The sequence below is a fragment of the Pelecanus crispus genome, chromosome 5 (assembly GCF_030463565.1).
Source record: "Pelecanus crispus isolate bPelCri1 chromosome 5, bPelCri1.pri, whole genome shotgun sequence".
In the NCBI taxonomy this organism is placed as follows: domain Eukaryota; kingdom Metazoa; phylum Chordata; class Aves; order Pelecaniformes; family Pelecanidae; genus Pelecanus; species Pelecanus crispus.
The window spans coordinates 21459508-21487338 of NC_134647.1; the positions used below are offsets into that span (position 1 = coordinate 21459508).

Sequence of the window (27831 nt, forward strand, 5' to 3'; positions counted from 1 at the left end):
CTATGGTGGAAGTGTACTGTTGTGAAAAGAAACATTACTAGGGAAGCAGTAGAACATTTCTTTTCCATGGCTACATTCTTGTGGATGCAAGATAGTCAAAACAAACCCAACTGTCATCACTAGCACACCGACAGCAAGAATCAGGCAGGATATGAGGTTATCTGAATGGTTCCATCGCTCTTTGGACAGCCTTAGATAACACGCTGTTGGGATGATAAAAACAAGTGGGGTAGCACTCAGAACTCCCTGTGTGTGGGAAACAACAATAGAAAAAACCCTCATAAGCATGTATATTTAGATGTGAAGAACAAAACCCTAGATTTTTAAATGGTTGTGATTAGATTGATGCAACAGTAAAGCCACAGAATAGAGGCCTTTTCCAGTTTTGCTATATGGAAAACTTTCTTTTCAAAGTCACAAATAACTTGCAAAAATATCTGTAAAACTATTTGAAATAATTCAGATTTATTTAAATGCTTTTGCTTTGCTGATGAAGAATAATATTTTATGTTGCACCTACTAGTAAATCTGATTACCAGAAGTTTCTCAGCTTGAGAAGTACAGTAAAATTCCAAACATAATAGTTCTGCAATACTGCAACTGACTTAAAATATTTAAGATCATTCCGTGTAGAAGTCTAGATATAATACTGCCTTAAAGAAAAAAAAAAAAAAGGAAACTTCATGTAGCAGTTCAAAGAATTCTGATCGATTTCTACATTTATGACCTGATTTAGGTTGACTTCCCTATGAAAGCAAATCTCCCTTTGAGAGAGTAACCCCCACCCCACTTATTAAAAATTCAGCTCCTCTTTAAATGCTCTCTTAGGGACAGATAAAAAGCACTTGCCTGAATGCTTTTTATAGTAAAGCCACTGCATATTAACATATGAGTTACATGCCAAAAGAGAGCATTTTTATGCAGAAATTTTAAACATTTACTTTGTCACATACTTAACAAACTCTGTGTTTCAACTTAATTATGGTGAGGTGGTAATAAAGCCTACTGAGTATCTCTGCACCATTGTTTGTACAAACTTTTGTGTATTTTTATGGTAGAACCTGTTACCAGCGTCCAGTACAGACATCAAAAATAGGTACATGCGCAAAGTATATTCCTCATAAAAACCAAGACTTAAATATGTGAAGCAACACAAATCACCCTCCCAGTAAAAGAACAGCACAGCAAAATCCCTGGACCCTTGACTCCTGTATGACTGAATGGTTTCCCTGGGGAATTACCATAGGGCAAACACAATGCCTTGTCTTTTGTTTTAAAACCAGAAAGCAGGGAAAAAGTAAGCAGAGTCAGAGAAACAGCAGCAAATGCCATCTGTGGTGAAGAGCCAAAAGACAGCTCTTCTGCTGGACAGAAAGCCGGCTGAAAAGACAGATCATCCTTCTTTCACATGTAAAGACTCTGCCTATTCATTTTTCTCTACAGGTGGATATCAAGACTGAACAATCTTTCTAAGCATAATGATTACATCCAGTAAATATGTACAGCTGTATTGCCAAATTCTCTCTTAAAAAGGAAAAAAACCCCCACAAGATATGACCTACCCACTCAAATGCGTGGCTATCAACTTCTATTTGTAACTGAATCAAGCTGTCAGCTTGACTATTGAGTAATTGCTTAGGCTGCTCTGGGTAAAGATATTGCATTGATGGAATGTTTGCTTTTGAGTGATTATTTTAAAAGAGCTTAATTCCAAAGAGGAATCACACATATTTATTCATGCTAGAAAGACTCACTGGCAGTTCTCTGGTGTAAATTCATTCTTAACATGTTATACCATATAATAAATGTAAAACATATATGCATTTATAGACATATATGGGCACACATAGTTAATTAGGTTCATTATACCAGTATTCAGATATTTGGCCAGAATAGGCATGTGTGTATGTATGCACACATTTAAATACTTTTATTGGTGTGGATATACACACACAGAGGTGAATTTTCTGCACTTGTAATGAAAAAACAAAGGGGAAAAAAGATGGAAAAGAAATTACCAACAGATGCCATGAATGAGAGATTTTAATGGAAATAGGCATTCCAACCAAACCAATAGGAATATTGTTTATTTTGAGCTAGTTATAATTTGGAAAGGATTAACTGAGAAGAAACTATGAAGGTAATTATTTTAAATAGAGGGTAATTGGATAGCTTATCTGAATATTCAGACCTGTTCTATAATATTAGTGTAAGTATGACCTGCTAAATCATTGCTACAAAAATCACTCATTACTGCTTGGTTAGCAGATAAACTGCACTGTGGATCAGAACAGTGTACATATATCAGAATGTACATACAAGTACATGTATCATGTAGCATAGAGAACAACTCCCTCCATTTTGTTCCATCAGTTTTAGGTAACCATTCAATATATGGCTTGAAATTGTCAATGAATGCACAGAGGCAATTCTAAAATATTTCTATAAAGAAGCAAAGGCTGCCCTTAAAAAGTTTTCTCCGCCTTCTAACTTTTATATCCTGGGTATGGTATTTCCACACCTGCTTTTTTTATTAAAAATAGCTGACCTGAAATTGAAGGTAAACTGTTAAAGACAAGCAATGTTTACCATAAATGTAGATTAGTTGGGGTTTTTTTAACATTTCCTTTGATTAAATGTACATTCTGTGCCAAAACAGACCGACTTCATCTGGTAAGCCTACTTTGCTAATTAGTAGTCTAGGACTCCAGTAGACTACATGGCATTTCCAGCCAACCAAAAAAGTTATATAAATGTGTTAAAACTGGTTGAATTCAGTAAGTGCCTTGTGTGGCCTGCCTGGTAAGGTCCATCTCTGCTATGAGGCAATACCAGACACAGGAATGTTTACTGGCAAACAAAGCAGTTTCCTCCTAAAAATCATACATTCAGGTTACAAAATTACTCAGTTTCGCTCCCTGTTAAGCCCAAAGCAGGGAAAAATTCCAGTTACTGTGTCTGTGGTCTCACTACTACTGGTTCTCTTTCTCCCCACCCTTCCCTACCCCTCCACTTTGTTTTTTGCCCCTTTGGCACAAGGAAGACATTAGGATCTGCCCCAGTGTTTAGTAAATTTGCCAACTCCATCAGAAGTAGGGATTAGAGAAAGAAATGCTAGATTCACTACTGCAACACAGTTAGGATGAGTATTTTAGTCATTTCAACTGCAGTTTAACTACATTTGGTTAAGTCCCAGGCGCTTGCCATATCTCCAGAAATTTTCTAAAAGCCCTCCCCAATCATATGAACTTCACTTCCTGAACTTCCTTTCTCCTTTAATTATCTGATTTTGAAGCAGTGAATAATTCCCTTTTTTCATACTAACATTTCTACTGACTACTATGTCAAACTGCATAAGATTTTCAGTAGAGCTGTGGATTTTTCAGAGTTTTGTTTTCTAAAAGAGTGATTTATTAAATAAAAGAGTATATAGGTTCACTTACATTCAGCTCTAAAACTATTCCAAGGCAATCATACACTAATGATACACCAGTCGCCACAGCAATAATAATTACTGTCACAACAATATGGAAAACTGTTGAGAGGTTCCCATGGAAAAACACATTGGCAATCACCTGAAACAGAACCACAATTTTAAACCTTGATTTTGCTCTTTATTTTAACAAACAGCTTATTCCAAATCCTCTAACCTTAGGAAACTAAAAGAATGGTGAGAATACACTGACTGAACTTCATCTATCTTGCTTCAAGAAAACATCTTCATCCACTTCCAGAAATAACTCATAACAAGCATTACGAAAATTGCAGAACACTTGCAAGACTGACTTAAGTTATACCTGCAGGATTTAGGCTATACTTACTTTCTTCTCATTTGCCCACTACAGAATAAAAACCACTTACAATTATTTATTGAACAGATGGATTTCCTGGATGGAGATACTTTTACAAAGCAAAACTAGTAAGCATGATAAATATGCTATTTTCAGCTATTCTCAACATAACAACAGCAACATTTATGCCAAACTTGGCATTTTAAGCAGTCCTGATATTATTAAGTAATTATTAATATAATCTTGGATGATATAATAATACATGTAATACAACATTATATTGCCAGAATCTAAACGGTACAACTAGTACCTCACACTCATTGCATGCAGCAGGGTAGGATATGCTGATAGTTATTATAGATCAACCATTGACTTCAGCTACATTATGTATCAATAGTGTCAGAATATTATTAATATATATCAACATTGTAAAGGGAGAATGTAATAAATGCTTACCTCCCTGGTCACAAAACATTCAAGAGGGGAGGTCAGAATTACCGTAACTCCATAACAAAACCTTCCAAATGTAGCAAGGTTGTCATCTCTACAGTAGTTTTCAAATATATCTCCTGAGGCATAGCAAAACATCAATTAGTTTGAACTTCATGTCATTTGCCTGTTTGCAAACTGAAGTGTAAGTTACTGGAGTAATTGAGACTTTCTGATCCCCTCTCCTGATGCATATCAAGAAACTGTAGTTACAGTAATAAATTACATCCAGGAGGAACTTTCACCCTATCCTGCTAGTAGCAGTGTTTTTATTTCAAGTAGCATTTATCTTTCAAAAATATTTTAACATATACACATTAGCATTTGTCATCTGTTATCTTCCCCTTAGCACAGATTTTGTATTATACACTGGTGTTTGTTTAAATAAATGCATGACAGATTCAGAAAGAAAGCTTGCATATAAAAGATACATTTCCTTTAAAAATGTGATTCCTAGAACAACAACAATTAATACAAGGAAGACCAGGGAGTTACATCTGGAGAACTGCATTATTACCTAGCAAATCTTCTTACACCTAACAACAAAAGCATTGCTAGAGTATTCAAATCATCATCTTGCTTAGTGTTTACCAGAAAGAATCTGGAATAATGATCTGAGGCACAAGAGACACTGCAAGACCGTGATCAGATGATCTACCACGTCTTTTCTACCTGATTACTATACTGTCTTATGATTTTCTACTTTTAGGATCACAATGGCACTGCAGAAGCACGAAGGTGTACTTTAGAGAAAACAGCCAAAATATTTTGACAGGGGAGACAGAAGGTAAGATGGAACTTGCTTACAGTAGAGTCATATGCCGAGGGACAGCTGCAGTCAGAGCTTTCTATACTTGAAATATCTCAGCCAGTTTGCGCTTAGTCTAGCTACAGTTGCATCTAGGACAGTAAGTTATTCTGCATAAACAGCACTGGAGGCAGGAAAAAAGGAGGACAGATCAACCAGTAACCCCCATCCTACAATTCCTCTGTTCTCAACTATGTGCTGCTGGAAAGGAAGAAGCTTGGAAGCCTTCTCCGACAATTTGGAACAGCACTATTAAATAACAGAAAATCTGCTTGCTTACAAAATGTTTATTTTTCCTGAAGAAGCTAATGCACTGCACAAATTTATGCCCTGTTCTTCTGAAAGCACCTTTTCCACTTCAACAAAATGATGTTAACCAGCATGATGTAACATTGATTATATATATTTATACATATATGTACATGAATATACACACAGAGGTGACAGTAGGATTAGTTACAGCAGAACAGCTGTTGTAAACATAGGAAATACCTCTAAGTCAGCTAGGATGTTGCATTAACACAGACAAGAAAAGATACAGGAGAATGTACAGAAGTATATGCCAGGCACCCTGTAGAAAAATCAAGGCAATTTTTGTTCTTACTGCTCTCTGCTAGTGGACCATGTGGCTAAATTATAGATACTTAGAACTCAGGAGTATTTTGATTATGGAAGTACTCAAAGGGGACTTTCACTGGTGAGGCTTACACTTGGGAATCTGACACCTAGCCGACATCTTTGTATCCTGTTTTGGTTGTTAGGTAACTACAAGGAATGTCCTATTTCTGTCCAAATGCAGTATGATTTTGGTGTTTTTACAATCACTAAGACAATCACTACGATATTAACAGCAAAAGTCAGACAGGAAAGTGGAAATGTAAGGATTACAGCAAGCACCAGAATTGAGGGATAGAGCAGTTTACCTTCTGTGTATCCTGTAAAAGTCATATATCCACATGCAGCGAACACTACACTGATAACGAGAGCGAGTGAGACAGACACGTGCGTGACTCGAGACCAGTTCTTTAATGTGGGTTCTTCCAGAGACCCATATATTAAAAAGCTGTTATGGTTGCAGATGAATGCTGAAACACACATAACAGTTAAAGCAAATGTATGAATTCATGCATATATGCATATGAAATAAATTTATGGACTGAATATTCCAAGGTAGAAGAGACACAGCACAGTTTGAATCCACTCAATATTATATACAAACACTAATCCTGCAACGATTGGCAAAGACAAATGGCTTGAACTTTTACTTATTTGATTTGATAAAGGTTTATATGCATCCTGAGATGATTCTGATTACACTACCCTAAAATGCCATGCCATTTCCCACCATCCCCACCTCCATTCTACCTGTGTTTCCTCTTCCTGCTCTTCTTTTGCTTAAGAACCCAACAGCAGTTTTGAGATTTTTTTTTAAATCCACAGAGCCATTTGCTATTTTCAGGCTTCCTATGACATCCATTTTAGGCAGCAGCAAGCATTCGGAGGCCTCAGATTATCAGAGCATTAACAAGAAGTAATATGTCAGATCCTCCAGGCAAGAACAGATTTTAAAATGAGGATAATGGAGGTGAGTTGAGACTCACCTGAATGGTTCATTGTGAGAAATGGGAAGCACCAGGCATTCTCTAGTGAATGTATGCATTGCAGTCTAAGATTTTTCTGTTAGAGGTTACTCAAGAAAATGCAGAATGATCACAGCCTCCTCAGTTTATCAGTTAGACTAACCCTATTGGTGCAGGTGTTTTAAGGTGACCTGGACAGTTGAGCTGGATTCATGTGCCATGCCACTTGTTTCTGCTACAGTGGCAACAGCCTCTACGGCCAGATGGGCAATGGATGGGGATAATGTCTTAAACCAGAACAATTAAATACACTTATGGATGGCTCAAAGTCAACTTCATTTTTTTCTAAACCAGCTTAACATGAATATAAAAAAATTACAATTAAAAATATGCAATTTCTAGGCCCAAAAGATTAAATAATTTCTTACAGTTGATCTAAATATTGAAAATACAAAAAAAATTACTTACCAAATGACATCACCCCAACGGCTTGTACTGCATTTGATTTTGCAAATATCCATGCATTTGCTGATTTGGGTCTAAAACAGACATTTGTTTTAATAGATTATCCTCTTTTCAACTATCAGTTATTAAAAATAATTTCAAATACTATGCTGTAATACAGAACTGCTAGTCAGATCTCCAGAACTCTCTGAAGTAGGCCACAGTGATCATCAACAGTAAGTTGAAACTGGGGAGATACACTTCTCACCTCCCTTGTTTTGATTAAAGTATTTCTGTAATCAGTTTTTAGAGCCAAAAATGTCAGCTTGTTTCAGTGACCAGTTTTGTAAATAAACTCTTCAAGTCATGATATACCAAGAAATAGCAACAGGGAAGGTAAAAGCTGTTATTGATCTGACTAAGGTTATCTCAACCCAAAATCTCTTCTGACTAGAGGCAATTTCTTCCTTTGAATTTGCACATGTAATCCATGCAGTCTAGAGATACTTTTTTCCTAGGCTACAAATCAAGTGAGGCAGTTTGCCTTTCTTTACACCTGTTACAACTAGTCCTCATAGCAAAGGGATTCTGCTCGTTCCCAAAGGAGTGATAAAATACAGTGTAAGAGAGTATATAGAGACTTTTATAATCAGGCAAGAATGTAATATCCCCCACATCTGCTCCTCTAAGATACACCCACAATTTTGGGCCTGTGGTAATTGTAATTCTTACAGGAGGACCGCTGAAGACCATCAGCACACTTCGTTAAAACCCATTTGATGCATGAACTTCCTCTGAATAAAGAGCCAAAATGAAGGAAAGGAGAAGGACACAAAACATCTTTTACGAGAACTACAATTTGCTAAAAATATCAAATTCACAAGCCAGTTGAATACTGTATTGGTAAAATTAAAGCACACGCAAAGGAACAGTACGGGGAAGACTGCTCTTAAAAGTTGGCTGCTGCTAACTTTGCTCTGTTTTTATTTAGAGGGAAAGCTGCTGCCACCTGAGGCCTTAGCTGCTATTTTCCTACTGCCCTGGAAAGCAGTATGGCACTTACGCCAGCTCTGTGAAGGTAACAATGGCAGCTTTGTCTCTCCCTCTATCTGGTGAACTAGCTGGTTTTGACAGCCATAGTGGCATACACTATGCTAGGTTTCATTGCTTTGAAATGTTTATACTCCACCCCCACCCACTAAAAAGAAAAAAAAATACAAAAAAGATGTTGCTGTTTCCCCTTTCAGAACTCGTATCTTACTATTTCATGAGAGCTCAAATAGTCAATCCTTTGTTTTCTGTATTAAAAAAAAAAAAAGATTTAGCATCTAGTGCACGTTCAGTTCAGACTTAGAGCACCTTTTCGACTCTTAAGCTGTGGTGGCTAAGCTTAACTTTGCAGTGAACAGAACCTAAGCATCAAAATCAAGTTCAAGTTTTTTTGTCCTTAGATGCCGTATATTGTCTTGACTGCTGTAACATACTGCTTCTAGTCTTAAGCAGCTGAATATGGCCCTCCTAAAACATTCTCAGATTCTGCATGTAGGTGTAATAAATCCTATGGATGAAACAGAGATATCTGGCATTTGTGTTGTGAAATCAGAGTTCTGACCCGCTATAGCTGCTCTAGTTCCTCACATAGAATAGCCTCCCTTAACTTGATGCCACTGATTTCAAATCACTAGAGATGTCTGTGGACAATTCATATTTATAATTTTGAATGTATTATTCTTCAGGAAAACATTCACATCTGATTAGAAAAAAAAAATCAATAATATACCAAAATAAAAACAGAATACAGAAAGCTAACATTACAACTGTTCCATTCCATAACCACTAGAGGTCAGCCTTGATATCAAACACACAGAGTGAAAATTTGTTTTATTATTCTTTGACAACAAAATTTGTGAAAGTCTCCTTACCCCCTTCTCTATTAATAATTAACACTTAGATTATCTAATACACTATAAACCAAAATATTTTTAAAATGCACAGAAATAAAGAATGCTTTTGTCCGAAACACACTTAATTTATGTGAAAATGGTACATCCTGTGCAACAGTATAGCTATATTATAAGGTCCTATAAATTGGGATTTAAAAAATGGAATGTAGAACGCATGTGAATTTCAGTTGAAACATTTTGAATAAAGTGGCCAAATAATCAATTATAAAGACACAAATCACAGGAGCTAGTTTTCCTCCTGCACAGTGTTAGCTTATGCACTAGCAATATGCAACAGAACAAAATAGAGCTTTGCTTTATGGATGAATGACAAATCAGATTAGGAGCATTATTTGGGGGGAAAAAATCCAAAAGAACATAATCCTGCTTATTTAGCAGCATTAAGAAGATAAATTCTTTCCATTCTAGTTGTGGAAGGGAGGAAGAACTTAAGAATTTCAGATCCATGATTTGAACACTACCAGCAGACTGCAATGTCATACAATGCACGTTGGTACAGATGACATATGCAACAGTATAATACTATTTCTTACAGTAAGTCATATACTGCTGCATGTGTTTTGAAAAACATTTTCATACCTTGGGAATAGAGGGATCTCGCACAGGTGTGATACATAAACTAAGAAGTGAAAGCAACACAGTAAGACATTTCATTTCTGAGTATTTAGAACTAAGAGTCAACAGCTCTAGAGTTCTGACCATATCAACAACAAATCACCCCCAAGTCCCCTCTGCAGGAAATACACACTTATGCAAAGCTCCTGGAAAAGGGTGCAGGTGACATGAAAGCGTGTATATAAAATAAGACTTCAGACTGGCAAAGAGAAAACTGTGTCAGGAAACAGTAGCTGTTAGTTATGGAAGAGCCATACACTCTGAATAATCACTTAAAATGACTCAGAAGACAAAGGGCACCTAATGGAAATACCAAGTGCCAAGGTAAACATACATACATTCATATAAATGCATGCATGTGTAGGCAGATGCAAAGACAGGCTGAAAGATTCTAAAGACTCTATCACAAGAATACCAGGTAACACTACAGCTATTCTGCTTCTTCAATCCTGCTACTACTGTTCAAGAAGGAATTTTTTTTTTTTTTTCCTTTGGAAGGACCTTTGTTCTGGCCAGTTTGACCTACATTCTTGTTAGGAATTGTTAGCGGAAGATTTTAACTGCTGCTCATACAAGAACAGCAGTAGGAATATCCATGAAAGACACAACAGCTAGCTTACTGCCCCTCACTCAGTGTATAAAGACACAGGCTACGCCTGCATGAACGCAGTTGTTTTCATGCTGGAGAAGTATTTAGGTGAAACACAATGCAAGTTAACAGAAGAAATACATTTGTGATACTAAATGCATTTGTTGAGAGCTGTACTGTCTATCATGTATAGTAGTTGCTGTAACACAAAGTAAAAATGGAGAGGTAATATAACTGTGATTCTTGGAACAAAAATAATAAAAAGATCAAACAAAAAGACATTCCAGGGAAGATCCCAGACAGGAAAAAGTCTCAGGTTTTTGTCAGTAAGACAGACTGACAATTAGAACTGCCTGTAGGAAGGTATCGAAGCCTAGCAATGAAGAAAGCCTAGAGATTAAGAAAACAAGACTCTACTCAGTCTTCAGTATACTTAAGGGAAAGTATAGCACAATAAACATGCTAGTGAGTTCAAAAACTTTTGAAAATACTTGTGTTTATCTACATAAGAACAGGGGAAAATGAAAAGAACAAATGAACCAGACAAAGATTAAGACCACCTAACAGGGTAAAAGGCATTTCACATCCAGATCATGAGTAAGAGTTGGACAAATTTGTTTGGCAGTCTAAACCCGCATATCTTCTACTTCTTGTAAAATGTTTGCAGTGTAATATGTCCCATCTGAACATCCATGCTATGGAAAAATCTTTTCTGTCATTTATGTAGAAATGCTGCCAAATATAATACAGCAGCAGAGTGCATCAGAAGCAAAATATCTTTAAGGAGAGCAAGAGAAACATAAGTCCCTATTCTCAACCCAGCCTGCAGGTATGAAACAGTGACGGAAAAAAAAAAAAGTTAATTTCTAGAGAGGAAGCAAAGTCATATGTTTGACATGGGAGCTACATGTTGGAATGAACAAAAGACTTCCACCATTTTGGACTGAAGATCAGTTATAAACCACCAAGTTTAGGTGCAAACCAACAGTTATCAAAATAATCCAGGAACACATGGCAGACTAATTCAGGTTTAATTCAGTGATTTAGACATTTAGGAAACTAACTGTAAAATTTCAATTCAATTCTATTCTAAGGTAAAATATCTTTTGATTTTTTGTTTAAACTTTAAAAGTTTAAAGATACTGGAAAAGTTTATAGATGCTGAATATAACTTCAGTCAATACAATGGAAAGAAAATTAGTAATGCCCACATCAGCCTTGAATTTTATATTAATCAAAGTAATTTTGGTTGTTAAGGAACACAGACAAGGCAAAGCTATATATCATCCCCACTTAGTTACAGCTGCTTTAACTCCTCTTTCTTCCTTAATGAACTTCATAGTTCTGTAAATATACAGTAGCTTAGGTTTTATTTTTTAATTTCATCACACATTAAAGTTAATCTTTGCTTACTATTGGATTATTTATATGAAGGAAAGAATCAACTTTCTACTTTCAAGTTATTTTCCTGAACACTTGGTGTTTCATCCCTGTGATCAGCTGCCAGTTGAGTAATTCTCACATCCTATTTATGTGTAGCAGATGCTCTTGAAGTTTTTCCTAGAGATTCATGTATTATGCAGACACTGACATCATGACATTCTTTCCAAAAGAACACCAAATTAAAATGATCCATCTTTATAAGCTACATAAAAGATTGCTTTTTACAGCAATGAATGTTAGTTTCAGCTTTGAAGCATGAAGTTATTTTATGCAGTATTAACATACTGCACATTTACAGTTTGAGATAATTCTAACCCATTGTTTTTGATCACAGCAGAAAAATACCCAGCTATAAGCAGGTGGAAATAAAGTAAAGAAGGGATCATCAAAATGTATTTTTATCCACCATCTCAAACAATTGAGAGTAAACTCTGGGTCCAGAACACTGGGTTTTATCTGCAGGTTCATTATGTCCTTCAGGTAACAATAATCATATGGATGATATTAATCAAAGGAAAAATCCCAGCCAAAAAAAACCCCTCAGTTTCATATTTGTCATAAGAGGAAATAAATTAATGCAAATAATCCCTCATCACAAATATGTTGGTTTTTTTCCTGAGAACTAACAAGAAAATAAGATTTTTATAATGTACCTGGACAACCCGCTCCACTCCCAAAGCAATTAAGAAAAAAAAAAAAAAAAAAGCAACACACCAAAGACTTATAATTGCTGTTTTTCAGCCTATAGCTTCAAGCACATCAAATCATTAAAAACAGTAATAATGTTGTTTCGCTGATGGTCTAACACATTGCAGGAAGTTTCTAGGAAAGATGATACGCTCTGTTATCCAAATAACAGATATAATTTTCAACTAGAACATGAATTGCATTGAAGCAAAAAGACAGTTTTATCATTCCCAGGCAATCTTGTACCTCTCAAAGGGAAGCAATATTCACTTTGAAATATCTAAAGGTAAGTGAAAACTGATTACTACTCAGAGAGTAATTGTCAAAGTGGGAAGATACCTGAATGGGATTCCAGTGGAACCTGACCTGAGCCCAGCACTTCTGAATGTATTCAGCAGTAACTTGAATGATAGAACAAAAAGCAAGAAGCATCCTTAACAGAAAGCATGAAATGTGCAGTTAATACAAGCATGCTAGAGAACAGGGTGAAAAAAGAAAAATCACAAATATGTTGGTAAATGGAGAAATTATCTGATACAGCAGTATTCAATTCTGTAATGACAAATTCTACAGTTACGCAGGGGAAAAAAGGCTTCACAAGAACAGGGTGGGAGAGAACAAGCAAAAAAACCCCAAACTCCAGGAGAACAGAGTAAAAGAAAAGAAAAATTGCCAGCTCACAGTTCTGCAGAGAAGGGCTTGGTGCTTCTGTTAGACTGCAAACTCAAGGCATGTGCACACTGTCATGCTATTTTCCAAAGATGCAAACGCGAAACTAGGTTACATACACAGGAGCGTGGCAATCCCCCAAAAGATAGAGTTGAAAGGGACCTCAAGACACTTTGCATGTAAGATACATCAATCTTTCTTCTCTGCTCCTCAGTTGGGGAGGAGACATCATCACAGGCAGTTGGGGCACCACGATACCACGTTAATTTACAGAGAACTTAAGGCAGCCATTAAGAATGATCAGTAGCACAGGAAATGACGAGAAACACTAAAGGAACTGTGTTTGTTTAGTCTACAGAAAGGATCACCAAAGGGGGACAAGTTACAGCTCTTTACAGGTGTTTTTTAAGCATTTGAAAAAGAATGAACAGTTTGCTGTCCATATCCACTGTGGTTAGGCCAGGAAGCAATCAACATGAAATGCAGTAAAAGAGACATAAAATACACATGTAGGAAGAATTCATAAAAAAAGCCTAGTTAAGAACTGGAATGGGAAATCATGGAATTACCAAGAACAAACTAGACAATCACCTGTCATCAATGACAAGCATACAATCTGTTCTGCCATGTAACAATGGTAAGCATTAAATCTTCTCTCTTGGCCCTATCAAGCCTTTATCTAGGATTGTACAAATTCTTTTCCTATATGACAGATCTGAGGACTGTGTTTCATAACCATGATTTTTTAAATCTCTTTGAAAACTTTGACTTCTATTTTATTTAATAAGGATTCACAGTAAATGCATTATTTACTCGTTTCACTTGTTATAATACTATGATGGGACCCATATTAACATATATTAGTGTTCTTTATTCTCACTGCAAAAAAAGAGATGGCATACCATTATACCATTAACAAAATATTAGGAGAGGTTTTTAATAATTAAAGTATATGTCTATTTCTAACTGTGAAATTCAAATAGTAAAACCAGACATTGATAGAATGTTTGTGAGGCAAAAAATTCTGATTAACAGTTTACCAACTTGCTGGTTGCATTTTTGAAAATAAGAAGTGTAAAGGCAAAAATATAAGTCTCTAAAGAATTAAAAAGCAAAACTTCTAGAATCACTCAAAACCCAACATTAGTTATGGTAAGAAAAAATAAAGCCATGCATTCCATAATTTTCAGTGCATCACAACTGTTGAGAAGAAATGGTTACCATAGTAACAAGGTCATCAGTAACCATTATATAGCGCTTCTTCCTTTTTTGACTGGGGATTTTGAGATTACCCTTTACAAATATGCCTTTAACACACAGTATGAAAAACATGCTGCTTCAGAAAGATGGTGGCGGGGAAGTCCCACACTGTTCTGAGTGCATCACTTTATGGATGATAGACAACATCATCTGGTACAACTTTAGAAACTGCTATTCTAGCCATCACCCTAGCATTAAACACAAATGCCCTGCCATTAACCCACGTATCACAGCAGTAAGACAAATGAACAATTATGCATAAAACTGCTGAAACAATCATGGTGGAAGAATTCACTTCTTACAGAAACATTAGAAATACTATATAGAACTATTCCAATAAATAAAAAAGCACATTCAGAAATAGTTTGTCATCTTTATTAATATATCTTCACATTTAAAAGGTAAGGAAAAAGACAGAGCTTCTAGGCCATAAAGGAAAGATAATAGATTCGTAACACTTTCTTGGAATATAATTATAAAAATATTTCTACAACACACATTCATGTGTACTAAATTGTCTAGAACACTCCAGTGTCCAATGTTAAATACCAGATTATGAGTGCTAGAAAACAGTTTTGCATGCTTATATTGTTGTTTTCTCAAATGACAGAATAAAGTTTTTCTTACTGTGTTCTCTTTTTTATTTTCATTATTTGTATTCAATTTTTATTATGAAATCATTGTATTAACAGAAAAAGAAATATTCCTTAGAGACTATCTATTTCAAGATTGTATATACAGGCTATCTGACAATAATGGACTGAACTGGTTTTGGCTGGGATAGAGTTAATTTTCTTCCTAGTAGCTGGCACAGTGCCGTGTTTTGGATTTAGCATGAGAATAATGTTGGCTACACACCAATTGTTTTAGTTGTTGCTAAGCAGTGCTTACACTAGTCAAGGACTTTTCAGCTTCTCATGCCCATGGAGAAGCTAGCTGGGAGGGGGAACAACCAGGACAGCTGACCCAAAGTGGCCAAAGGGATATTCCATATGAGGCCACGCTCAGTATATAAGCTGGGTGGAGTTGGCCAGGGGCAGCGATCGCTGCTCAGGGATGGGCTGGGCATCAGTCGGTGGGTGGTGAGCAATTGCATTGTGCATCTTGCTTTGTATGTTATTATTACTGTTATTATTATTACTATTTTACTTTATTTTATTTCAATTATGAAACTGTTCTTATCTGAACCCATGAGTTTTCTTACTTTTACTCTTCTGATTCTCTCCCCCACCCCACTGGGCCAGGGCGAGTGAGCGAGCAGCTGTGTGGTGCTTAGTTGCTGGCTAGGATTAAACCACAACATGGACAAAATTAAAGATTTTTCAAATGACAGACAACCTCACATGCCCATTCAGGAGCCACCTGCTATTAGCCATATCACCCGCAATTTCCAATTCATCTGTAGTTTTTCTGAGACCTTTTCTAAATCTGCTTATATGCAATAGAAGAAAAAAAAAAAGGAAAAAGTATGTTTTAGCAGTTAATTTTGTATTACTGTTAACACAGATTCATTTTTTTCAGTTATCTGTCTCTCCCAGAACAGCCATGTTCCAAAACTATGCAGATATATGGAATAGTGAAATAACAAATTGCATGTGATGAAAAACTCACTTTGTGGCAAGTGTAAGAATACTCACACTTGTGGACTGAATGTTACTGTTCTCACCATCACAATAATCAGGATGACAATGGTTAAAATCAGAGAAATAAGAGATACCTGTAAAGGTAAAAACACGAATTCAGTCAGTAAGCTGCTGAAAGGTTGTCCTCTTAGCAGTATAATGTACTTTTTTTAAAAAAAAGAATAATTAACAACCAAGTAAAGTTCTAAATATCACATGTCAAATATTTATAATTAGAAAGCTTGTCCTATACCATCATATTTTAATTTATTATTCCTTTTGAATAACTAGCCAGTTGCAACTATTTGTCTAATTTTAGGTGACATTCCCATTTAAACATTTCTAATCAACCATGCTCAGCATTTCCAGATCAGGCCTACATCACCCAGTGCTCTACCAGATTTGAGTTCTACTAGCAGTACATCAAAAAATTCCAGCGATTCATATGGAGACCAAAGTTTTGCTTAAACTACTCCAAGTTTTCCAAATTTCTTGGGACAGAAGACAGTCTGAACTTCTAAAATATTTAACATGCTTTAGCCAGATGTAATTGAGTTCAAATACATTAAGATATGACTGGCACATATTTTCTAATGGCATACAAAAAAGTAAACCAAAAATCAACTGCTATTATGATTTACCTTTCCCAGTTTTGCTATGTCTCGATATAAAGATATAGGCAAGGTAAAGATGATGGTGGTAAGAAGAATTATGAAGTGACGGTCAGTAAGTAGGTTATCTGGTCCAACTAAAGCAAAAAAAAAAAAAAAATTATTTCTTTAAGAGACTGACATGAGGAACAGATTAGTTATATTTGAAAGGCTAGGAGTAACAAACTGATGTTGGCCAGGCTTTTATCCCCTTTATTCAAGCTAAGTAACACTGAATAAAAGACTAGGCATTAACTAACCTTGAGGAAGCCATACACAGCATGTGCATAATCACAAGAATTCTGCAAATTCAAACCAAATGTATAACATATGGGATATATTATATGACACTTTGGAAGTCTGGCACCTCTATATATAGATTAGTATTAATTTCTTTCATCATGCCTGGGTCAACATTGGCAGATCGCAAGTAAAACATTCTACTACTTCTTTCTGCCATGTACTCTTCAGGATTTTTTGGCACTGTGTGTTGACATCAATTACTGTGCTGTTGAAGATAAGCAAATTCTTAAAGAACTATCCTAAAATAAGTTAATTTTGAGGTGTCTTTTGAGCACCTCCGTTCTTGCTGTCAGCTGGCTTCCACTTGCAAAATACAGATTACCACGTGAAGATAACAATAATTTTATAATATTCCCTGCAATCAGTGAGATTTATTTATACAACTCGTGTTTTTTTCAAGCCAATGACAACTTAAAATAAAACATATCTCAGTTTCAGTCAGGCTACCATGAATCATGGGCTTGAATGAAAGCTTGCTGAATAATTAGGGAAAGTGACTGGCAATTGACATGGGAAGTCTGTGTTCGGTTCCCTCTATTCTTTGGGAGATTATAATGCTTTCCCACCTCTTTCCAGCCAGACATTCTACCAGCCAGGTGAAAAGATGTGCCGTGATGTGGGTTCCTCCTACTACAGAAGTCGTATTGTATATAAATTATCACATATTCACTGTCACTATCAACCTGATCAGGTATTCACAGAACAACAGAGTGTGACAGTTAAAACTGCATCCACACCTTGCAGCCTTTACCTGCTGAAAATTATAGTCCTCCTGTGGAAATCAAACAGTTCATACAAATGCTAATTTCCCCTTCATTGCAGACATGTTCTTTTCAGTTTAATTTACCAGTGAAGAATCATAGAATCATAGAATCATTTAGGTTGGAAAAGACCTTTAAGATCATCCAGTCCAACCATTCACCTAACATTTCCAAGTCCACCACTAAAACAATTAAGGGTAGAGTAGCAATTTCATGTTTCCTGGCTTGGTGGCTGGATCACTTATAATGAAAGTAAAAACTAGGGATCATTAAGATTGGAAAGGATCTCTAAGATCATTAGTCCAATCATCAACCCAACACCACCATGCCCACTAAACCATGTCCCAGAGTGCCATGTCTACCCATTTTTTGAACACTTCCAGGGATGGTGACTCCACCACCTCTCTGGGCAGCCTGTTCCAATGCTTGACTACCCTTTCTGTGAAGAAGTTTTTCCTAATATCCAACCTAAACCTCCCCTGGCGCAGCTTGAGCCCATTTCCTCTCGTCCTATCGCTAACTACATGGGAGAAGAGACCAACACCCACCTCGCTACAACCTCCTTTCAGGGAGTTGTAGAGAGCGATAAGGTCTCCCCTCAGCCTCCTCTTCTCCAGGCTAAACAACCCCAGTTCCCTCATAAGACCTGTGCTCCAGACCCTTCACCAGCTTCATTGCCCTTCTCTGGACACGCTCCAGCACCTCAATGTCTTTCTTGTACTGGGGGGCCCAAGACTGGACACACTATTCCAGGTGCGGCCTCACCAGCGCCAAGTACAGGGGCACAATCACCTCCCTGCTCCTGCTGGCCACACTATTCCTGATACAAGCCAGGATGCTGTTGGCCTTCTTGGCCACCTGGGCACACTGCTGGCTCATGTTCAGCCAGCTGTCAACCAGCACCCCCAGGTCCTTTTTGGCCAGGCAGCTTTCCAGCCACTCTTCCCCAAGCCTATAGCATTGCATGGGGTTATTGTGACCCAAGTGCAGGACCCAGCACTTGGCCTTGTTAAACCTCACACAGTTGGCCTCAGCCCATCGGTCCAGCCTGTCCAGGTCCCTCTGCAGGGCCATCCTACCCTTGAGCAGATTGACACTCCCACCCCACTTGGTGTCATCTTCAAATTTACTGAGGGCACACTCAATCCCCTCATCCAGATCATCAATAAAGATATTAAACAAGACTGTTCCCAAAACAGAGCCCTGGGGAACATGGCTCGTGACCGGCTGCCAACTGGACTTAACTCCATTCACCACTACTCTCTGGGCTTGGCTACCCAACCAGTTTTTTACCCAGCAAAGAGTACGCCCATCCAAGCCATGGGCTGCCAGCTTCCCAAGGAGAATATTGTGGGAGACGGTGTTAAAGGCTTTGCTGAAGTCCAGGTAGATGACATCCACAGCCTTTCCCTCATCCACGAGGCGGGTCACCAGGTCATAGAAGGAGATCAGGTTGGTCAAGCAGGACCTGCCTTTCATGAACCCATGCTGGCTGGGCCTGATCCCCTGGTTGACCTGCACTTGCCTGTTGAGTTCACTCAAGATGAACCTCTCCATAATCTTTCCCAGCACCAAGGTCAGGCTGACAGGCCTGTAGTTCCCCGGGTCCTCCTTCCGGCCCTTCTTGTAGATGGGCATCACATTGGCAAGCCTCCAGTCATCAGGGACCTCCCCTGTTAACCAGGACTGCTGACAGATGATGGAAAGTGGCTTGGCGAGCTCCTCTGCCAGCTCCCTCAATACTCTTGGGTGGATCCCATCTGGCCCCATAGACTTGTGAGCGTCCAGGTGGCATAGCAGGTCATTAACTGCTTCCTCCTGGACTATGAGGGCTCCATTCTGCTCCCCATCCCTGTCTTCCAGCTCAGGGGGCTGAGTACCCTGGGGATAACTGGTCTGGCTATTAAAGACAGAGGCAAAGAAGGCATTAAGTACCTCAGTCTTTTCTGCATCCTTAGTGACAATGTTCCCCCCCACATCCAGCAAAGGATGGAGATTCTCTTTGGCTCTCCTTTTATTGTTGATGTACTTATAAAAACTTGTATTATTTTTTACAACAGTGGCCAGATTGAGTTCTAGCTGGGCTTTTGCTTTTGTCGTTTCCTCCCTGCATGACCTAACAAGATCCCTGTACTCCTCCTGAGTTGCCCGCCCCTTCTTCCAAAGGCGGTAGACTCTCCTTTTTTCCCCTGAGTCCCAGCAAAAGCTCCCTATTCAGCCAGGCTGAATGTTTTAACTTAGCTGGCTTTGTGCTAAAGTAGATGGTAAACATGCACGCAAATTGCTCCACTGATTCTGCTGTGAAAACTTACAGCAGAGGAAGGGTAACAAGTGCCTGAGTTAACAAGCTCCAAATGCCACATCTGCATTGAGTATCTAAGAGAACTGAAAGCTACATATGCAGTTCATGACCAACTATTACAGATATGCACATAAAGTGCAGTTTCAGTATTCAAATGACTATTACATGAAATATCTAAAAAAGGCAACAAAATATGATGACCTTGTAAATATACCACTGTGGAAGACTTCTATTTGATTACTATTTCATTGAAGCATGTGGTCTCTTCACTGACACTGAGTCCAATGATAACCAAGGACTAGGATTCATAGTTTTTATTTGAGAAAGACTTATTTAAAAAAAACTCCACAAAAAACCATTAACACAAATATGCTTCACGTTCTTAACTTGAACTATATTTAAGAGTAATTTAGAAGCAAAGTAACAGGTAGGATTTCAGACTGACACAGGATGCTAATCCCTAAATACTTATGCTATATTTCTATCCAATACATGTTCCCCATTCTGAATTTTTTAAATGCATCTTACCTCCAGGAATTCTCTGAAAAACTTTAGTTAAAGTGTCTCCTGTTATTATGTTGTAACTGATCATAGCTTAAAGAAAATAAAATTTTTTGTTAGTACAACTCAAATGTGAAATATTTGATTAACACTTAATACACATATTTTGTAGACTTCAGGATTATATGCCACTATCCCTCTTGTATGAATTCTGGCTAGCACCAACAACTTCTAAGCTTTAGGTTTAAAGCAAAATCTACAAAAATTCTTTAACACCCCCCTCCCCTTTTTTTTTTAAACAGGTACAACCTAAGCAAGAATCCAGTCTGATAAGCAAGGCCATTGTGCTGACTTGCCATTTAAACTTACTTCAGAAGAGGAAAAAAAGGCTTTTAAAAATTGTTTGTTTCTAACAGCAATTCTTTGTCAGTTTATTTTCAAATTCTTGTTTCTATTTAGTAAACTTCCTGTGTTAGTCTAATAATCAGCCCTGCTATCAAATGCATAGGACTTCCTAGCTCATATAAAAAGTTAGCAAAATCTTTAAACCAGAAAAAGGAGAAAATACGTGAAGATATCAGATATGGACTTCCATTCCTTCCTCTCATTAATAAGAATGGTGGCCTTAACATTCATATTTCATTCTTATCCTATTCTGCACTAGAAGTGTATATATGCGTGCATGTGTACATATACATACACAAAATATTTTTATATACTTATGTGGTCTTTGCCATTCAGGCAGCATACATATAGGTATAGACCTTAACTAATGCATAAGCATTCACTGTTGTGAAATTGTAAGTCATTAACACTACTTACAGAAATAAATTCCAAGCACATACATATGCATAACTAGTTCCATGATAAGGACTGAGATCTTTACAATTCTTTTCCATATTCTCTATGAAGTAGTAATTATACTCTTTTTTAAGTCAACATGTGTAACATTGTTGCCAGCAGTAAGAGTAACTTGACTCCCTTAAAAATCTCAGCTACGTGTAATAAATTCAGACTGATTAATTCAGACTGATTATTCCCAAAGTAGGAATTTTGATCTGGGACTCTGTAGTCACCAAGTCCAGACTCTTGGTATCTCAAGTCACCACCTCTTGCAGCCCTGTGTGTGAAAATATCAAGCTTATTTAAGATTTGATTTAATTATGTTAGTACTGTAGGGGACCATTTCAGAATATCACTTTATTTTTACTTCTGGTCTAATTAATTCCTGCCCAGATTATACCTGTTTGTTCTTTCACTACTTCTTCTTCAAAGGGGTCTTGACTGCCCAACCTCCTAGTAGCTCATTAGGTATGAGGCTGAATTAATGCTTTTGAAGAGCAATGACAGCACACAATATTCAAGCAAGATCTGATCAGCGGCTTCTCCAATGACAGTAATACTACGTTTGGAAAAGATATTAATTCAATATACTCCTAAAGTCGTATTTTCCTTTTGCTTCAGGTACATCAAATCTGTGCTCTATTACTCATTCTAGAACAGAATCTCTTCTTTGCTGTTTCTCATAGCCACTTTTGTCATTAATTTTTAAGTGTGTGATCATGAATTTCTCTGCTATTATGTTTCAGTTCATTTCTATTATTCTGGTCCTCCAATTCATTGAATTCTTCCTCAGTCATTCTTCAGAACACATGAAGTCTTTTTTTTTTTTTTAATAGGAAAGAGGCACATACAGTATATCCTTTACAGAGCTCTTAATATTTAACCAGTGAAAGAATGAGGTAATGTGAAAAAGCTTGTTGTTTATAAAACTTAAACATTTATATTTTATGTGATCTTACCAATAAATGGATATAAAAATTGAAGAGTTGAAAGAATTAGATAACCTACAAGACCGTATGTTTTTCTGACCAGCTCTTGATAGGTGTTGGTACTGGAGAGGTTTCCTCCTTTGATCAGTAATATAATGGAATAATCTGTTAAAATATAAAATCACTATTAAAGACAGTATGAATCAACTTGTGGTTGGTTGCTGCTCATCTTTTTCACTCCTTAAAGTCTGTAAAAAGGAAAACAGTGGCACTGGGAAGAGCAGGGATAAGAAATCTCACAAAGGATCTCAATCCACCAAAACCAGGAGTTATAGGCTCATATCAGAAGGAAATTCCAGTTTTCCCAACTAGGCACAGCAGGAACAGACTCATTTTCATTGGTTTTCAGCATGGTCAAAGGGAATGAAAACTGCCACGAGCCAAAAAAAGGAAAATTCAATTAATAATGCAGTGGGCTCCCAGATGGATGAAGCATTTGATTCTATCCTGAAAAGGAGTAAAATGTAAGGACTGCCTGTGTCATGGTGCTAGAACTCTCAATCACTTTACTCAGCTATTTATCTAAATTTGTGAAAGATAAAGCCTGGTTAGTATTTTCTGTCTTCTCTGTTGTTTACAATAAAAATATTATAATAATTTTTACTGGATAGCTTTAAAATAAAACACGCACAAAATTATTTATCTGGAAAACCATGAAGCAATGTGCCTTGAGACAGAGCTGAATTGACACAGGCGGAATTACTCCCAGATTGAACCTCAACTTTTATGAGGAACAGTTCAAAATATTGCTGTTATGTCAAGCTATGCTTTAGTATTTGTTTGAGCTCCATGAGATTTTCCAGTCCAGATTAGTTACAGCACAGAATTTATTACCTTAGTGCAGGCGTCTTGACAAATAGTAGCTAGACCTCATCTATTCCTCACCTGGCTTTCACTTAGCTTGTAATCTATGCTGCAATAGGAACAGTTCCTTTCTGTGAACAGTATCGGTGTTTATTATCTTCTGGGAATGACTAAAATGATGACATTTTCACAGTCTTTATAAAGAAGATTTCTACCATTTGTTAATGTGAAAGCCAGCCCAGAGATTCCCATGAGCATACACAATTCTTACACAATATATACTCACACCGTAATTGGGAGCAGACAAAAGCAGAGATACAGAAGTGTTCATTATCAATTATGTTGCATACTGAGCTGATCTTGTACAAGAAATATTAAATCTTTGTAGCAAGGGATCTTAGACCCACAAAATCTGAAAAAAATTTATCATTAAGTGACCTAAAATTGTATTTGTCTGTCAATCTAGGACTACACCCAGTGCAATTCAAAAACATCTCTCAAAATGAAATACCGTGAGAATTGCTAAATAACAGCTATTTGCCAATTATTCAGTAAAAACTATAGAAAATAAATGCTACCATTACATACTTAGCCTGTACTTTAAATGCTACAAGTCAGAAAGTTGTAACTATAGTTATAATTTGCTTGTGCAAGATACACTGAGCCACACCTTTAACATAATAAAATGCTGAGTTTAATTCACAGGTTCTGCACCTATGGCTATAAAGTCTTCGAAAGACTTAGAAATGCAAAGGACAAATCAGATTTCCCACAGAAAAGTAACTGAAATTTCTGAGCTATGTTTATTATATGATTTCATTAATGTATTTTGCCATCAGCCATAGAGAAAAATTTCCATTCATGAGGAACATATTCCTTATGTTATATTGCTCTCCAGTCAAACCTCAATCATTTCTGCAGACCCTTAAATGATATTTTAAGCAATGAAAAGCATCAGCTGCTCCTCAGCATACAGGTAACAGAATTTGGGCCATTCACGTTGACTCGGTTTGTCGTTTTAAGACTTGAATCCACAGAGTATTTACAAAAATTCTCCTTTGATGCCAATGGATTTACTTATGTTTATTTACCATGTGATTTCAAAACTTGTCCCTTTCTGAAGGTAAATCTTTTCTTTTTGATGAATGATAATTAAATAAAATATTCAAAATCATAGTACAACCAAAGGGTTTAATTCTGTGTAAAAAAGTGATATACAACTTACTCAAGGATCAGTCTCTTAATTAGGGTAAAAACAGTGGACTAAACCAGGTGATTATGAGGCACAAATAAGAGCTATTCTTTCAAATGTCACTTTGACCTAGCCTAAGAAACTAGGCTTTACGAAAACAAAATGCACACAAAAAGCAGCTTTATATGTTGCACAGTATAATTCTCTACTTTTACTAATCTGCTCAAGGGATTAGTGAGGTAAGGAAAAAATCTGTAATTTTTATTGTCACAGATATACTTGTTTAAGCTACCATTAAGCTCAAGATCAGCTAAATGTTGCAAGACTGATTTTTACTTTACAACAGAAACTGCTTTTAGAGTACCTGTGATATAGGCAACCCCAAATAAAAGCAGTACTCCTAGTGGAAAACCAGCTTCCTTCATTGAATATGGCAATCCTGTAAATAAGAAAAGGAGAGAATATAGAATAACCTTTCCAAATACTTATTTGTGACGACCAAAATAAAGAAGTATTGACATTTAAAAAAATGCTATCAATCTCCCAAATTGGACCAGCATGCTTAATAGCCTCAGAAAGATCATTTTTAGTGGACAAAGTTGCCTAGGTATGAAGTGCAGTCAGCACCTGCCCAACCAGTTCTCTCTGATCATTATGGCAAAGAGCCTGTAGGGTATTTATTACTGCGAGACATGATCTCAGCTAACACCTCTGCATTTTTTCATAGTCAGCAAATAAAAATAGAGAAAAATCTTTAGGAACAGCAGCAGAAAGTAAGATGACAGTGGTTTTCTCCAAACTGAACAGTCATGCATGTATAAACTAGGCTGAACACAGAATAGTGAAGAAAAGTATACTTACCTATAATGCCTGATCCTATGATAGAGTTGATAATGTTAAATCCAGCTGATGCCAGATCACTGTTTCCTCCTTTATTCCTGGGCTTACTAACGAGGGCTGTTTGGTCATCTGTTTCTACCTATTTCAGGAAGACAACGATAACATTATACATGAGAAAAATAGACAAGAACAAGGATTTTACACATAGCCTATTCAAGATCAAAAAAAATTGTCATAGACTCAGATTTGTAGAGGTGTTTTGATAACTAAATCCCATTTTTTTCAGTGAGAAATCAAAGGGGCATTAGGCATCTAATTCCTGTATAATTCTGACCCATAATCTTCTATAATTAATTCTTCTCTGAGGAAAAAAAAAAAAGTGGAAGGACAGAAATGTATATAAACTCAGAGTTAGGCTGTTCAACAAAGAGCTTTTTAGTCATGTTCCAAAGGTAGAAACGTGAATCAAGTATTTTTTAAAATACTTTGGCTAATACAACTGGTCAGTAAAAACAGGGCCCTGAATCAGGGGAATGAAATCAATTTCAAGAGCTTACTAGTAAAGTATGCCAACATCTGAAGATGCTCTAATTCAAGGTTTTATCCAGCATTTTAAATATTTCGTGTGTCAATGGTTTAGTTCATTATGAATAGTCAACAACACTATAAAACTGGCTAGTCCCAGAAAGCTTCTGTGGGAAGGTCTGGTACAAACCAAAGTTCAAAGCACAATTTGTAGCCAGTAGCTTCAAAAATTAAGATTCTTATGTTCACAAAGCATTTCTTCATAAGCATGCAGTGGTCCTCTCCTCAGATCACCACTCTGCTGTCAGAGAACATTTTAGAATAATTCATTAGGCGGCCAGTATTTAAAATGAAGTCATGTAATTTAAAAGAGGAATGTGCATTTAGTGAAGAAAATGCCCACCTGTGTTCTACAAAAGCAAAACATTGTGTACCTACCATGAAAATAAACCCACTATTTGATGGATGCAAGAACCTACTTAACATACTTGGATGCTTGTCACTAATACTCCTGGAAAAAAAACTGAATGACTGATAAATCTAAGTCATCTGTAGATAGTGGTATAAGATGACAATCATAAGAGTGCCTCAAGGAGTGCTATGTATTTAAGTGGAACCTTTAATCCTTCACCAGTACTAACATAAGAAGAGTAATACTGGCTCAGATCAAAAGCCAGTATAGCCTGGTATCACATTTCTGAGAGTGACCATAGAAGGTGCCTAGGGAAGAGTATAAGAACATGAACAATAGTTAGCAAATAACTTTCCTGTCCCTTTGGACTTCCTGAAGCAGATATGTTGTTAGTCCATTGCATCCCTTAATGGATTTCTCCTTGAATTTGTCCTTTTTTGAAGCCATGTGTATTTTTTTAGCATCTGCAATGTCATGTGGCAATGAATGCCACGTCTTAATTATACATCATATGAAGAAACAGGTATTCTTCTTTGCTCCGAATCTACCATTAAATATTTCCACTTGGCATCCCAAAAATTTTTGTATCGTCACAGACAAACCGACCACTGTTTCCTACTTACCTTCTCCATATCACATACAGTTTTACAGGTAACATTCTCCCTCAGTTTCTCATCTAGACTTACAGGTGCTACATTTTATTTCACCACTGATTTGAACAGCAGAAGCATCACTGTCATTCTCTCCTGAAATTTTAATGCTGTCTTGATACTTACAGCACAGTACGTGTGAAATTACACTGAATTAGACCAGTCCAGTTCCCTCTTTCCAGTTGTTACAAGAAAATGAACACAATGTGCATTGTGCAGCTGAAAGACTCGGTCACGAACCCTGGTCCCTTCCCGGCTTGGAAGAGACCCATTTGAATTAGCAAAAACGACGAGAAAGGGCAACAGAATTTGTGACACAGGTGAAATGGCTCCTGTGTGAAGAACAGTGCTCTTGAAAGTGCACTTGGACTGCGGACAGGGGAGGGAGTGCCTGCTGGGAGGCATGCTAGCGAGCTACGCAACATGGAAGGCTGCGAAACAGGTGAAGGGAACGCATCTGCCTCTCGCAGGGTCCTCTCCCAGGCCCTGGCTGCAGGCCATGAAACAGGGCCACCCGCCACCCTACTGATACGTAGGGGTATTATATTATTATATTATATTATTATAGGTAGGTATAGGATACAGACACTCTGCCAGGAGTTAGGGTGCTCAAGTTCTCACCCTCAAGCAAGACCGAATTTTAGCTGTGCCAAGCACCCACAGTTTCCCTACGCTCACACGAATAAGGCTCCTCCGACTGCATTTCCCCCCCCCCCCCGCCCCCCCTTCGTGGTACCAATGAGTCTTTCTTCCTCGTACGAATTAGGGGGAAACTGAACAGAGATGAAAAAGCCGTAGCTGCTGCCAGCTCGTCAGCGGAGCCGGGCTGAAGCGGCGACCCGCCCGGGACGCCTCACGCCGTTGGTCGCTATAAAGCCCGCCAAAAGCGGCCGCGGCCCCCCTCAAGCGCTCACACTGCCCCGGCCCCTCGCGACGTCCGGCGACAACGGACCGAGGAAAGTAAGGCGAAGTCAGGTGAATGGCGGCGGGCTTGCCGAGCCGCCCAGAGCCTCCCGCCTCACCCATCCCTGCCGCCGCTCATCTCAGCCCCCGGTACCTGGTGAGCAGCGGCCGGCGGCCGCTCCGGCTCCATCGCCG

At 37.5% G+C, this 27831-nt stretch overlaps 1 protein-coding gene across 1 annotated transcript; it reads right to left on the bottom strand.

Annotated features, from left to right (window-relative positions):
* On the bottom strand, window positions 1-27826 carry SLC38A11 (solute carrier family 38 member 11). The gene is made up of 12 exons (XM_075711361.1): window positions 27791-27826; window positions 25168-25285; window positions 24671-24745; window positions 22281-22415; window positions 20506-20571; window positions 16603-16709; window positions 15977-16056; window positions 7137-7207; window positions 6012-6173; window positions 4248-4360; window positions 3444-3575; window positions 1-246 (listed from the first exon to the last, which is right to left on the bottom strand). The coding sequence occupies exons 1-12, from the start codon at window positions 27824-27826 to the stop codon at window positions 1-3; spliced, it is 1341 nt and encodes a 446-aa protein (XP_075567476.1).
* Between the last annotated feature and the right edge of the window lie 5 nt (window positions 27827-27831).